Source organism: Chiloscyllium punctatum, chromosome 36 (assembly GCF_047496795.1).
Source record: "Chiloscyllium punctatum isolate Juve2018m chromosome 36, sChiPun1.3, whole genome shotgun sequence".
In the NCBI taxonomy this organism is placed as follows: domain Eukaryota; kingdom Metazoa; phylum Chordata; class Chondrichthyes; order Orectolobiformes; family Hemiscylliidae; genus Chiloscyllium; species Chiloscyllium punctatum.
Window position 1 is genome coordinate 930,462 of NC_092774.1, and position 14,191 is coordinate 944,652.

Here is a 14,191-nt window from a genome sequence, read left to right on the forward strand (position 1 = left end):
TCTTGTGGCATAACAAGGTGGCTCATAAGTGTTTGAAATCTGAGAACTTTACTCCGTAGCAACACCTCTGACAGAAAGCATGTATTTTCACTTTCAAACAATTCCTCCTCCTATTATTTACATGTCATTGTCTTTGAAAAGTATTAATAATGCATGAGGAATCTGCCTGGACACGTGTGACAGTTCCGATGCTCCATGATCTGGATTGATTTGATGACTGCTCTCCCTCTAGAGAAAGATGACTGGTGGTGATTTAACCTGATGGTCTCCATTCCTAAGATGGGTAGTGAGCTGAGAATGCTAGGAACTCCATGGCAACTTCAGATTGTGGGGGTAATGAATTCCCACTGTTGTTATCACCATGCGTCACAGCCCAGCTATTCGGATAACTGAGCTAACCGTTCCCTATCAGGGAAGATTCAGAAGAGGCCATTCGACTGTCATCTTACCTCAGAATCTACTAATCTTGTTTCCCCAACCTGGTGCTACCCTCTGCCTCATGTGTGCGTTTTGCAATTCAACCATTTAACTATATTCGAGAAAGGTAAATAACTCAATTTGCAAATTGAATATCGGAAAGGAGAGATTACTAAGAGTCACATGGCATAGTAAGGAAAGCAATTAGATGCTTTGGATTTGTGATTTTTTTTGTAGAGGGGAGCAAGTTTGCATTTGGAAACAGGGTAACGTTTAAAAATTAGCTCATAGTGGCAGATATTGATAAGTTGAAACTATTAATTTTGGCAGATACCAACTTTAGAAGGACATACAGCGGATAGACATGTGGCAGATGAAACTTATTGCAAAGACAACTGAGGGAATACGTTTTGGCAGCTTGGAAAATGACATGCAATGCGTGGGCGGCATGGTGGCACAGTGGTTAGTACTGCTTCCTCACAGACACCGGGGTTCAATTCTTGCCTCAGGCGACTGTCTGTGTGGAGTTTGCACATTCTATCCATGTCTGCATGTGTTTCCTCCGGGTGCTCCGGGTTCCTTCCACTGTCCAAAATGTGCAGGTCAGGTGAATTGGCCATGCTACATTACCCGTAATGTTAGATGTAGGGCAATGGGTCTGTGTGGGCGGTGAGTCGGTGCGGACTTGTTGGGCCGAAGGGCCTGTTTCCACACTGCAAGTAATTTAATGAAAAAAATGTATTGTGAGGTTTTGACTTTTTCATTCTTCACTTTTTGAAGAAGTGCACTTAAACATTAGGGCTTAGGGCTTCAGCAGCTGTGACAGTTGAGTATGACTACTGGACGAAAGCAGGTAAAGAAAAAAAAAACTGCTCCAGGGAGCTGTTTCTTAGAAAAACATCGGGGACAAACGTTAAGGTTTGTGGCAAAAAAGTGCCGTGCACATTTGAATGACAGTAAATCAGGCAGTGATAGTATAGAGACTATTGTAAAACCCACAATATCATTATGGCAAGATAAACTCAAACAAACTTCAAACACCAGGGAATCAGCTGGATCACTTTTGCCTCCCATAAATAGTTCAGGATACCATGTTTAAATGATTGACCATGATGATAGATTTCAGACAGTAAATCATTGCTAGTTAGAAAGTCATGCTGGTGAAATTGTTTCGATGATCGATGTACAATTATTCCAAACAGGTTAGAAATGCTGTCCTAAAATCTTTTACAGGGCAGATAGAGCTAAAGACAATCTATTGGCTTGTCAAAAAGGTAATTGTCTGATTTTCACCTTAATATATCTACATTGACCCATGCATAATATTATCGGCAATGCTCGACTTTTAGACAATCAAAACAATAAAATAGGTTGGGTGCAGACAGTTTACAAACTCCAAGAATTTTTTTTTTCTCAATACAGTTATAAAGCATTCGAAACATTTTCATTCCCAATACTAGTGTGTCTATTTTACCACTTTATAATTCGTGCATGACAGCATGGGAAGGCAGGAGGATTAGTTTAGATTTCTCACTTTTACAGCAATTCCCCCAATGCCAGCACCACCATTCTAACAAACATTAATTCGAAGTGTCTCATTCTTTTTACATTACACCGATACTCACCAGAACATATCAGGGTGACATTGTTGTGTCCACTGCAATCCTGGTGAGTGTCTGAAGACCGAGGGCACTTCCCCAGCTGAGTCTCATTGCCCGTACATTTAAAGACCTCAGTCCCCATGAGTACAGTTCTGCCTCCAGAATGAGCAGTGCTTGAAACAGACACGGCCACTCCACAATGAAGCTGCGCACAAATCACATTGGCGTTCTTCAAATCCCAGTCAAGACCACACATTGTTTTCCAGGTGTCACCAAACAGGACCTCTGGTCTGCCGAAACATTGGGAACTTCCTTGGACCAACCTCAGACTGATGTGGTCTGAAAAGAAAAGCATTGAATCAGAAAAACGCTAAAACAAAAAGAACTCAGATGATTGAATGATGATCATTCATTTGATTAATAGCAGATCTGGCACTTTCGGATATAAATTGTTCCATCAATCTGTGTGGCTTTGGAGCCCTGTCGACCCCATTCATGTTCATTCCCCAGAATCCTGACCCTCAGCTGTTTGAGTTAACGCGACTTTCATCCAGCAAATAAACGATACAAAGTGATTGTGCCATCCAACACAATGTTGAATCTCATTAAACATTGATTTGTAAGTCTGATAGTTCCAGCGGTGCAGCTCTCTCAATGTGGCTTTAAGTGACATCACAATGGACACCTGTCCTGCCCCTTCACCGGAGTGGAAAGGGTAACAGGTACTTCCCTCTCCCATTACCGTCAAGTATTCAACAGTTTAAATAATGATACTGAATAAACCAGTGATTCTGTTGTTTTTATGTTAATAAGTATTGGACAGTTATCACATCCTTTTCTGTTTTGACAGCCAGCCCCGGAATTTGATAATATTACATAGAAAATACAGCAGTTTTGTTTTACCTGAACACACGACACCAGCATCATTGTCGTGTGACATGCTGTAGTGATTCCATTCCTCTGATTGACAGTCCCGTAGAGCGCGCTCGGTCCCGCAGCACTGAACATCCCAGGTCACAATGGGTCCGGATCCTCGTCCAAAGTGAGCCCCACGTGGGGCAGAGACCGCGGTCCCACAGTCCAGCTCCCGACACACAACAGCAGCATCTGGCAGGTCCCAAAGATCATGATCGACTGTCCCCCACTGTCCCCTGTAGTGAATCTCCACTCGGCCAGCGCAAGGACTGCCCCCATTCGCAAGTCTCAGACTCACCGTCTCTGTAAAATATAGAAATGGTAATCAAAGTGAACAATGTACAATTGTGAAAGCTCTGTATTGCAGCCAGCATTCCACGCTCACGATGCAATGCCAGTGAACACGGTAAAAATACACACCATCGCAATATCCCTTAGGATATGTTTTGTAGATGGTGAAAGGCAAAGATCGTTTTTTTAAAAAAAATTCTCACTCACAGAGAGGATCAGGCAAATGTTTCCATGAGAAGGTTTGTATTCCTCATTCGTGGGATGTGGGCGCGCTGAATGGCGAATACCCACAATAGCCACACGAAGAATATCTGAAACTGAAATGTACTTCCGCCTGTATGGTCATGTGAGCATGACGTCACTGCGCAACAGTGAGTAAAATCGTTGATACACATTGCCGACAGCAGCACTGTGTGTGCAGATGAATCTTCATAGCGTCTCCATGTATTGTCTTTCTGTCTGAGACTGGCAGGGTCTATTGGAACCGCTTCTTTTACACCCTCCTACCCCCCCAACGAATCCTGAAATGAGAGACCTTAAGAAGTCGTGCAACCACCGCCCTTTTTGTTATGAACAGACAGCTGATTAACGAGTGAGCATTAACACATGCTGTTTATCACCAGCACTTCGTATTTGATCAGGAACATCAGAATATACGGATTCCAATCCCTGGAAAAATAACATGTGATTACCTGCACTGTTGGCCTGGGTATCGACCAGTCTGTCTGAAATAGAGAGAAGGGAATTAAAGTGTTAAAAATCAACGCAATGCTGAAGAATAAAGAAAATAAATGCAACAGCTGCGGGCAATAATTATCAGTACTTTGCGAAATAAAGTTGTTTAAAAAAGGGTGATTCGCACATGGAATGAGCTGCCAGTGGAAATGGTTGGGGCAGATATGTAAAGAACATTTTAAAGGCATTTGGACAAATATTTGGATAGAAAATGTTCAGAAGAACATGGGCAGTGTGTAGGGAAATGGAGTTAATGTGGGCGGACATTTTGGTCGGCATGGAACATATTATTTGGAAGGGCCTGTCTCCGTGATATGACCCTTTGAGTGTGTGATATTTGGAAATTTGACATCCTCCTTACATGCAATACCGACACCACAGGAAATATATTTACAGCAGGGATCAAACATTGTCATCTTTCTTCTACATTTATCTGAATTGTTTCCACACAGAGAGGCACACTGCCAACCCGATGACCTTTCTGTTTGTTACTGCACTGCCGACTTACTCAACATTGTGATGATCCCCGTCGACAGCAGGAATGCTCTCCAGTGACCATGGCAAGGTGCCCCCATCCAAAGATTTCAGGAGTTTAGAAATTTATTCAATCAGCAATGCTGAAATACACATTGACTGACAGTGCTTCGTCAGCAACTAAGTGCCGAAAGTATGTTTATTTTTAAAGTGTTGCATTTACTACCGTTAAAATTCGGCTTTATCCTGTTCCCCTATCGACATGGCGGCAACATCACGAGATTCAGTCATCGACAATATCCAGCAGGAATTCTCCTTTTCCCTAATTCCAGAACATAAGGATTTTTGGTGGATCAAAAGAAACGGTTGAATATGTAACTGGCTACAAACCACTTGTCACAATAAAAGAAGGAGATCATGCGGTCCAAGTGCCGTTGGGAACCTCTTTGTGCAAACTGCTGAATTTGTTCCATTACCTTTCCTTATTCCCCCAAAATTGTCGTTGTCAATATCTTTTACCCACGGTCTTCTGCACTGGGGACAGGATGGTGATGAACACCTATTGTCATTTTTTTGCAGAAAATGATTAGGAATTTACTGAACTTGTCCCGTTAATGATGTTCATTAATTATATATTTTGTTCCTCTCCCAAGCTGAAAATGGAATTCAACTGGATGTCCAATTTTAATAAAGTTAAAATTTCTTCCAAAGTTAGCTAACTTTTGTTGATTTTTATTTTCCTGCGAATTCTTTACCATGCTACTTTTGAAACTTCTAAACATCTCGAATTGTTTGCTTCGGTTCTCGGGATAATTTCATTTCTCCTTTCAGGCAATCAGACAACACCGGCCACCTGTCAATGTGTTAACACATGGTCACTCACACTGATTCATTGAATCCCTGATACACAACGTCTCATATCCTTTGCATTCACCGATGTAACTGATCGTTTTACCTCCTTACGTTGTGTGTGCAATATCGCTACAATTCAATGGTAAATCTTTATTGCTTGTTTTTTTTTGTTGTACTTAGTGGTAGAAAACGAACATTTAAAATCGAAAACAGTACATTGCAGTCTGATCCGTTTACTGGGATGTTGCCCTCATTCATCCAAAAAAAACATTCAGGCTTTGCCCTTTCTGAGCCTGCACTTAATCAGACTGATTTGAACCACTCATCGTATCACATGTTCTGTCCCATTTACGTTTCTGTAATTGATATATTGGTGAGAATTTGAATCTATTACTTTGTACACTGTTACGTACATGTCAAGATACTCGAACATTCAAGAGCTCTGTTAGTTTAGTAGAACGAAGGAGATATACACAACTCTGAAAATCTTTTGAAGCACTGCATAAGGTTGTACAAGACAGGCTGTTACATTTAATGAGATATATCAGACATTTGATGTTCCTCACTAACTGGACAGTTTTGGAAAACAAAAAATCCACGTCAGATCAGTGGCATCATAATGAACACCCTAACTAATAGGAGAACTGAAGCATACTCAGGTTGCAGAAGCACCAGTGGTTGCGATTTGAGACAGTGTGTAATTATGGAATAATCTTCGTTGATTTGTAACTCCAATGGCCCTTTGAACTACTTTTGCAAAATTTAATGTCTACGCTATATTTCTCTTGCAATATTGTGGGAGACACAATATTCGACGTGGACGAAGGCGAGAGTCAATGCAATGCCGGTGTCCTGCACACTTCACTTCGATACAAGAGCACAAAAAACATAAGAAAACGAAGCAGGAGTAAGGAACTTGCCACCTCAATCCTGTTCCACTTTCAATGAGATCATGGCTGATCTTTTCCTGGATTCAGTTACACTTTCCCGCCAATTCAACATAAAACCTAAACTCCTGTACAGTGCAAAACTTCATATATCTTTGACTAAACCACATCCTACAATTCTGCCTCAACTGTTTCACGGAGCAGAGAATTCCACAGAATCTCAATATAATGGTTGTGGTACTTTCTACCCGCCCCACACCCCCCAGTGGGTACAACCTCCATGTTTCAGTCATATCTATTTCCTTCACAATTTTATGTTTTTCTATAAGACTCCCTCCTAATTCTTCTAAATTCCATTAAGTGCAATTCTGGTCTTCTCCTCATAAGCGAACCCGCCCATCTCCAGAATCAATGCTCTCAACACTCTCCGCTCCTTCCCCAGTTCGACGACACTATTTCACCAACACAGATTGCTAAATACTTCAAGCTGAAACGCGATATCTAGCAAGATGGCAAGTTGATTTCCAGTCTGTTTCAACTACACATGAGGGACATGATCACCGTTTTTGAAATTGTTTTCAGCATTTATTTAGATTTCAAAAAATAATCTCAAGTTGACTGAAATATAATAATTCAATGAAATGTAAAACGAGGTGGGAAATCGAAAGAAATAAAAGTATTGACACCAACAAAAATGCGGAATTGTTGTGATCTTTGAATGAGAATTGACACCGAACATATATTAATTACTAAACTTAGAAAGGAAACAATCTATTCAACTCCCAGTTGATATGATTTCGCTCGTTGATGCATAAAGGAATCGATTAAATTTTGCGTTATACCCGTGTGGCAGAGTTAAGTTGAGAATAAAGAATTCAAATCTCAGTAAAAGAGAAAACTGTTAATTGAAAAATGTTGCCAAAAAGTACTTCTCCCAATTATTTGTTCTTGACAAATAAAGAATTGTAAAAATAACAACAGTGGATTCAGAAGTCAGATTTTCATTACTTTGGTAGGAGGTGAATTTTGAACTGGTTTATATAAGTTGAACCGGTCATATTCCATGTGCTTCCCTAATTGTTGATTGTACAAGTTAGGACTGTGAAAGAATATTCGCTACTTACATTGCTGCATTAAACTGGACCATACTTTGAAAGGCTCGCGGCACCCGTCGCAAATCAACAACATGTATAACCTTTAGATTAGCTTAACAACTTAAAGCATTCATCACCAATGTTCCGTTTTGAACTGGAGCCATCAAAGTTAACTGCAACAACTCAACTAAGCTCCTTCACGCAATCTAACAAAACTGCTGGCTCACCATCTATAAGGGCACACGGAAAATTAACGTACTGGACTTATAAGTCCCCATCCTGATTGAATGACACAGTTGTTTACTGACTAATGTTTGATGAAGATTCTGTAATACTCATCTTCACGTATTTTGAAGTCCCTATCCTCAATGGATCAAGTGGATCATGAACTTAGATCGACACAGCAAAGTTGGGATTTTCAGTAATGCTGGCCGAGCCATATATTTTTAAAAAATATATATAGAAAAAGAGTCACAGGTTTAATTTCGTAAGTTTAATCGTCCCCGAACATATTCATCACTCAAGAACAAATTAGGCAAAGGGTTCATTCTGGATATTTCAGTTCTTGGCAAGATGAAAATTATGGCGTGAACAGCGTTTACTTAGACATGTCATTTCTGTATCAATCTCGAATACAGGGCACATGACTGCAAGTAACATAGGTCTGCGAATACTATCACACCATGGTTATACAGAATATAGGCATAATCTGAGAGAATTGTCCATGTGTGCATGAGGTCAATCAACAGTAGACTCAGCATTGATGCTTGATTTCCTGACACTAAGTTTACTGTTTACCACAGAATCCAGTGCAAACAAATGTCACTGACAACCATTCCAGTTGTTCAGATTTTCTTGAGGAGACTGAAAGTTGCTTCTTTCTTTTCTTGCCTGAAGTGATAACACTGGGAACAATAAAAGTCAAAAATAGACAAGACGCGTAAAGTGCCTCGATATTTCTGTTCAGATCTTCTCTAAAACTAAGTTTGGCTTAACTCTCACCAGAGATTTGGCAACACGTTTAAAATAAATTAAAATCTTCGCAGATCTCACTGCCAGCAAAATGTGGTCATGTTCAACCTTGCCTTAATATGCAGCAGTCTTGCCCCTGAGAGAGAAAGCGAATTGGTCAAACACATTTCCACCGGTTAGAGCATAAAACCAGCATTGAATGAACAGTACGATCCTGAGAATAGCTGGAACACCTATGTGTGCCTCGTCAAGTCTCTGCGGGAATAGACGACAGGTGTACCAATCGGGTTGGTCTCTGAGCAAACTCTTCAAGTCATTTGGCAGAATGCTTCAAATATACATAAATACAGTCAAGTCAATTAAGAGATGCCTTTCGTGTGTTTGTTGAAAAGAGTCAAACTCCAATGTTTGCTATTTCCGTCATACAGTACTGTACACAAGTAGGAGCAAGTCAGGACTGCAGATGTTGGAGATCAGAGTTAAAAAGGGTGGTGCTTGAAAAGTACAGCGATACAAGCAGCATCGGAGAAGCAGGACAGTCGACGCTTTGAAAATAAGATCTCTTTTCCTGATGAAGAGTTTATGGTCGAACCGTCGACTGTCTTGCTCCTCGTATGCTGCCCGAACTGCTGTGCTTTTCCAGTACTACACTTTTTGACTACTGTACAGAAATGACCCGTTCCAGGGACTATGCAAGCATGTAGAGCTATTTTATGAATAAAGTTTTCTTTTTTCGCAACAAAACATCATTCGGCAAAGACTGAACTTTTAACCACTATCTGGTACAGAAATGGAGCTATTGATGTTGAACTGGGCAGTGACGATCATTCGATCAAATTCAGTGAATAAGAAAACTGGCTGAAAAAAGAACATCAAAGAAATGGGTGCTGGAAATCAGAAACTAAAGAGAAATTTCTGGAATAACTTAGCAGATCTCGCAACATTTTTGGACAAAAAGCAGTGTTGTAGTTTTGCGTGAAGTGACCCTTCAATTATTCGCAGATGAACAGCTAACTGGGTCCTTTATCACAGCAATCAGTCCAACAGTTCTCTCGGAACAAATTATCTGTCATGATTCCAAAATTACAGGACTGTCTCAAACACAAAATGTATCATTGTGGCACACAGCTCCTTTGTTTCACTGAGGATGGAAACGGCGCTGTATAAATGCATCACGATCGAGAAAGTATTGGAATGTAAAGAGAAGAAATACTGACCATAATCAGTGGCACATCAAGTTTCTAGAAATTCAAAATAATCAGCTTCTATTTTACATTCTCCCAAATATTGACTAGTAAATTAGTTAGATACTGTTAAGCAGTTTTCCTGGATACACACACCGTTTACAACAGCGACAGACACAGTTTCCAAACACACCCGAATTGTGTGAGTAGATCTTCAACACTGTGAGCTGTACAGAAGCTACGAATAGATGCAAGGATTGGAAGTTTAAGGGAGGAAGGGAGGGTGGAGGTTGGGGAGCTCTGACACCACAGAAACAGTCATAGAGAAATGAAGACAAAATACTTTTTATTCCATTTCATGTCAATATTCTATCTTGCACAGACTGACCATGACATTGTTGCCACATCTATGTCACTAATTATTGGCCCATGAATGCTTAAGAGAATGGATTCAGTAAACCATAACTCACAGTTCAATAGCTGCAGAAGAAGTAAGTTCACCAGGGTTACAATCATCGTCCCAGCTGGTGGTACCAGATCAAATCTGAACATTAGCTGAGTGCTGTTTCACAGACATTGAGCAGCAGTTCATGTATCAAGTAACTCCTCGATTTCTGTCACTGTTAGTTCCTTCACACGGCTTGAACAGAGGCCCGTGTTTCTTTCCAACAACCAATAGATTGTGATGTGTGCGGACTGTGAACTGAACACTGTCTTCTACACCAATGAGAAGTGATGTGACCATTAATGGGCACAAAGACACCTGGGTCCAAAAATCAGCTCATCTTGAGAGATCAATGACGTTAAAGATTTTAACTTGGAAGCGAGTCCTCACTCCGGAATCCATATCATATAATCACACTATCACAGGAGGTTATTGGTTACTGATTCATTGAAGACACTGTGCACGTCAACATCTCCTCGAGCAGCTGCAGAAACAGCTCAATTTCCACTTCTGCACTGTTCAGTCTTCAGGATTCAAAATGGAGTCCAACAACTTCCGAGCAGAAAATCTATCCTTTCTCTGGATTACAAGTCATCCCTTTCCATCTTTGTCTATCCGTCTCCTGTCAGCATTGGTCTCAGCAGAGCAGACCAACATTCACCTCCTCTCCCCCAATTGACACAACCTATTCTGAGACTTTATTCTGTACTTTACTATAATTAGCGGCCTGTTGTCTTATTCTCTGAGCACGCTGACCATCTGTTCCAGTCTCTCCTCCTCAGCCTCCGTCCACAGTGTTGAAAACTGTCATTCTCCGGAACAGTCACATTGTATTCAAACTATTACCTCGCCTTTTGGGCACACAGATGCTGCCTGACTTGGTCTCTTCTTCAAAAGTTTGCCTTTGCTTTTAGTTTCACTTTTCAATGATACAAAAAGTGATAACCATTGAAACAACTTTATAAGAAATGTTAAGTAGCTCCCCAAGGATCATATTGTCTCTTATCACAGATCTTGATTTCTATTTGTCTTCTGACAAACTGCTTCACTCATCTTTCTCAGTATACCTACCAATATTTAACTAATCATTATCATTTGATCGAATTTGTTCAGCAACGTATTTGCGAGAGGAAATTATTGTATTCCTTTTTTTTCCTCTGAAAATTCTTTTCAAATGTCAAATTACGTTGATTTTCCTCCTATCATTGCCAGCTCCTGTGGGACGGATACAGTGTAATACAGCAACATTGCACAATCTTTCAAATTTGCGAAATATCAGATTTCCTCTTGATACGCCTCAGTTTTCAAACGTGCGGGGCCTCACATCATGGCAACTGTGACTTTAAATCTACAGAGTGCAGAACATAGAATAATACAGCGTAATGCAGGCCCTTCTGCCCTCGATGTTGCGCTGATATGTGGAAAAATATCTATGCTACAGTATTTCTTTTTCATACATATGTTCATACAATGGCCATTTAAATGCCCAAAATGTTGCCGAGTGTCCTACTGTTGCAAGCAGTGCGCTCCACGCCCTTACTACTCTGTGAGTACACATAGTGTACATCAATGTACACAGACTGGTCAATACATTGGAGAAGGTGTGGACTGCAGATTTTGGAGAACAGAGTCGAAACGTGTGGTGCTGGAAAGGCACAGGTGGTCAGGCAGCATTCGAGGTGCAGAAGATTTCACATTTTGGACTTAAGGACTTCTTTGGGAATGTGGCGGGGGGCCTGGTCAATGCATTTATTGGGGCTAAATGAAATGGCAGTAGAATCAATCCATGTTTCGATCTATCTCAATGCAAAAGTTTGCAGATTCTGAAAAAAAAACACAAATCTGGCAGATTAGGGATGCAAAATGTGAACTAACATTTCTAAATTTGAGGAAGGGAGAAACCACGATGTACAGGCTGTCGTGATTAAGGCAGTACTAAGGACATGACAGTGTTTACCATAAGCAGTGTAAAAATGTGCTTCAATTGGGATCAGGCAAAATTGTCATGATGCATGGGATGGAAATTGTGTTTGAGAACGCTACAATTTTTGAGTGGGTAACTATTATATGAAAATTGGATACCTTAGTCAATGTTGTGTTCACGGATTTTGGAAGACCGATGTAAAGATCCAACATAATAAACTTGTGTTCAAAATTGAAGCACAAGCTATTGTAGGAAATATACTTACCAGGACGGAGAATTGGTTCATAGGCAGGAAAAATAGCGCATACTCAGTGAAAGGAGGGGACCAATGGAGTGTATGGAAAATCGACGCTGGGACCTGAGCCATTCACAACACATTTCAGCTATTTTGGCTGAGAGTGATCAAAGGTGACAATGCAATGTTTGATGATGAGAAGACGCTTCAATATTTACAGGATGAGTTGGGCCAGTGAGCAAATACATGAAAGATGCAGTCAAATTTGAATCAGTGTAAGGTAAGTGACATTGAACAGAAATTTGGAGAGAACAGAACACCAAACATGCCGTTAGTGATGACGAACAAAGAGAGGTGGATGACCTGATACACCCGTAACTGGAAGCAAGGAAACAAGTACAAGGAAAGGTAAGTGCGAATTTGACCTTCTTTGAACAAGGGGTTCAGTCCAAGAGTAAAGACATCTTTTCACAGTGCTTGCACAAGACGTTGCAGAGACCCTTGAGTTATTGTGTGCCGTTGAGAACGCCTTGCCTCAGGTACAGTGCATTGCGTTGGAATGGCTGCAGTGAAATCTGCCAGACTGATTTCTAACAGTGCAGATTTGTCCTGAAAGGAAACATTGGATTTATTGGGTCCATATTCCTTGGTGAGGATCTCATTGAAACGTCAATAATTCTATTGGCCTTGAAAAACACGATGTAGGTTTGATGTTTAATCTGGTTTAGAGTATCCAGGAAAAGGGGTCATGATCTTAGGATATCGGTGCGCCGTTTCGATACGGGTGGCAGAGTTTTCGTCACTCACAGGGTGATGGGAGAGTGGAATTCACAAAAAGATTGGGATGTCATTGTACTCATTCATAGTTCTCCTGCCAGTGTGAAGTCTATGGAATTTAATGGGAAATGTGGCCCCAGTCACTCGGGCTGCTTTCATCTGGATGGGGTCAAGCTTCTTGAATTTTATCGGAGTTGCACCCAGTCCAGTATTTGGGGAGTATTCCAACACTGTGTTTCTATCTGCACAGATGCAGAGAGATATGCTGATTTTTGCAGTATTCTGGTGTTTGCTTAAGAGCTGAGTGGCTCTGGTGGAACTCAGACTGTCTATGCCGTTCCTGTTTGACAGCACTGTTGATGAACCCTTCAATCACAATCCTGCTGACAGAGAGAATGCGGTTTAGACAATAGTTGGCCTGGTTGGATTTGTCATGTGGTTTACATAGGAACACATGTGGTCCATTTTCCGCACTGGTTGTGGACTTTACAAGTACAGAGACATGGAAAGAACGGTCAACGTGTCCAATTACCCTCTCACAGTTGACCACTTATTTTGGAACCCACATAGATCACACAGTGCGTGATACAAAATTGGATTGATCACAGAAGACAAAGAAAGTTGTGGAAGTGTAGTTTTGTTTGTCTCCCTGAAAGTCTGTGATCAGTGACGTTATGAAGGGTGAGTGTTGGGACCATGGTTGTATGTAAAATACATAAGTGTTCAGGGAATAAACTGTAGGTACTCCGATCAGTGACTTCCTGAATGTCACACTTATCATGAATACCGATTTAGAATTCATATCGCTCCTTCACAATTATAAGACCTGTCTCTGTCTTTTTCTCTGCTTCCTCCCTACATCTCTTTCCCTCGAGCATCTTAGATGAACTACACATAAGCCAGCATTATCCGGCCCTCTCCAGTTCTGAATAACAGTGAATGGAATCTAAACATTCAAATCATAATTGCCTCAAGTGTCTGCAGTGGTTTCTGTTCTCAGTTCAAATCGCCAAACTCGTCAGAAATTTGATTGTGTTGCCATGGTTACGGAACTGCATGCATTTAGCGTATTTGTCTAGGTTTAGTTACATTATCAATAATTATCAGTTGAACTTGTGCTGTTTTGGCCTATTTGTCTATGTGACAGCGTCCTGAAACATGTCTCAGAGGGCTGCTGCAGAATGTCACAATAAAAGTGGTTGTGTTACGACAGAAGGCAATCTGAAGAAATCTGATCATTCAGGGAGAAGCAAAATACACAGACACACATACGGTTTTCAGGACACTCCCAAGCAATGAACTGCTACAAGCAGCCATGAAATGCTGTTAAAAGACACGCAAAAACAGGTTTCACAGCAGATCATAATTTGAAATTTGCCAAGATTAAT

The 14,191-nt window shown here is 40.8% G+C and overlaps 1 protein-coding gene across 1 annotated transcript in view; it reads right to left on the reverse strand.

Annotated features, from left to right (window-relative positions):
- LOC140461064 (scavenger receptor cysteine-rich domain-containing protein DMBT1-like) overlaps positions 1–14,191 on the reverse strand; it is a 41,758-nt gene that overhangs the window by 9,492 nt on the left and 18,075 nt on the right. The window contains exons 7-11 of the mRNA XM_072555848.1: positions 14,076–14,126; positions 9,012–9,096; positions 3,917–3,949; positions 2,922–3,236; positions 2,043–2,357 (exon numbers count right to left, since the gene is read on the reverse strand). Of these exons, the coding sequence (XP_072411949.1) occupies positions 2,043–2,357; positions 2,922–3,236; positions 3,917–3,949; positions 9,012–9,096; positions 14,076–14,126 (799 nt within the window). The remainder of the gene's footprint in view (positions 1–2,042; positions 2,358–2,921; positions 3,237–3,916; positions 3,950–9,011; positions 9,097–14,075; positions 14,127–14,191) is intronic.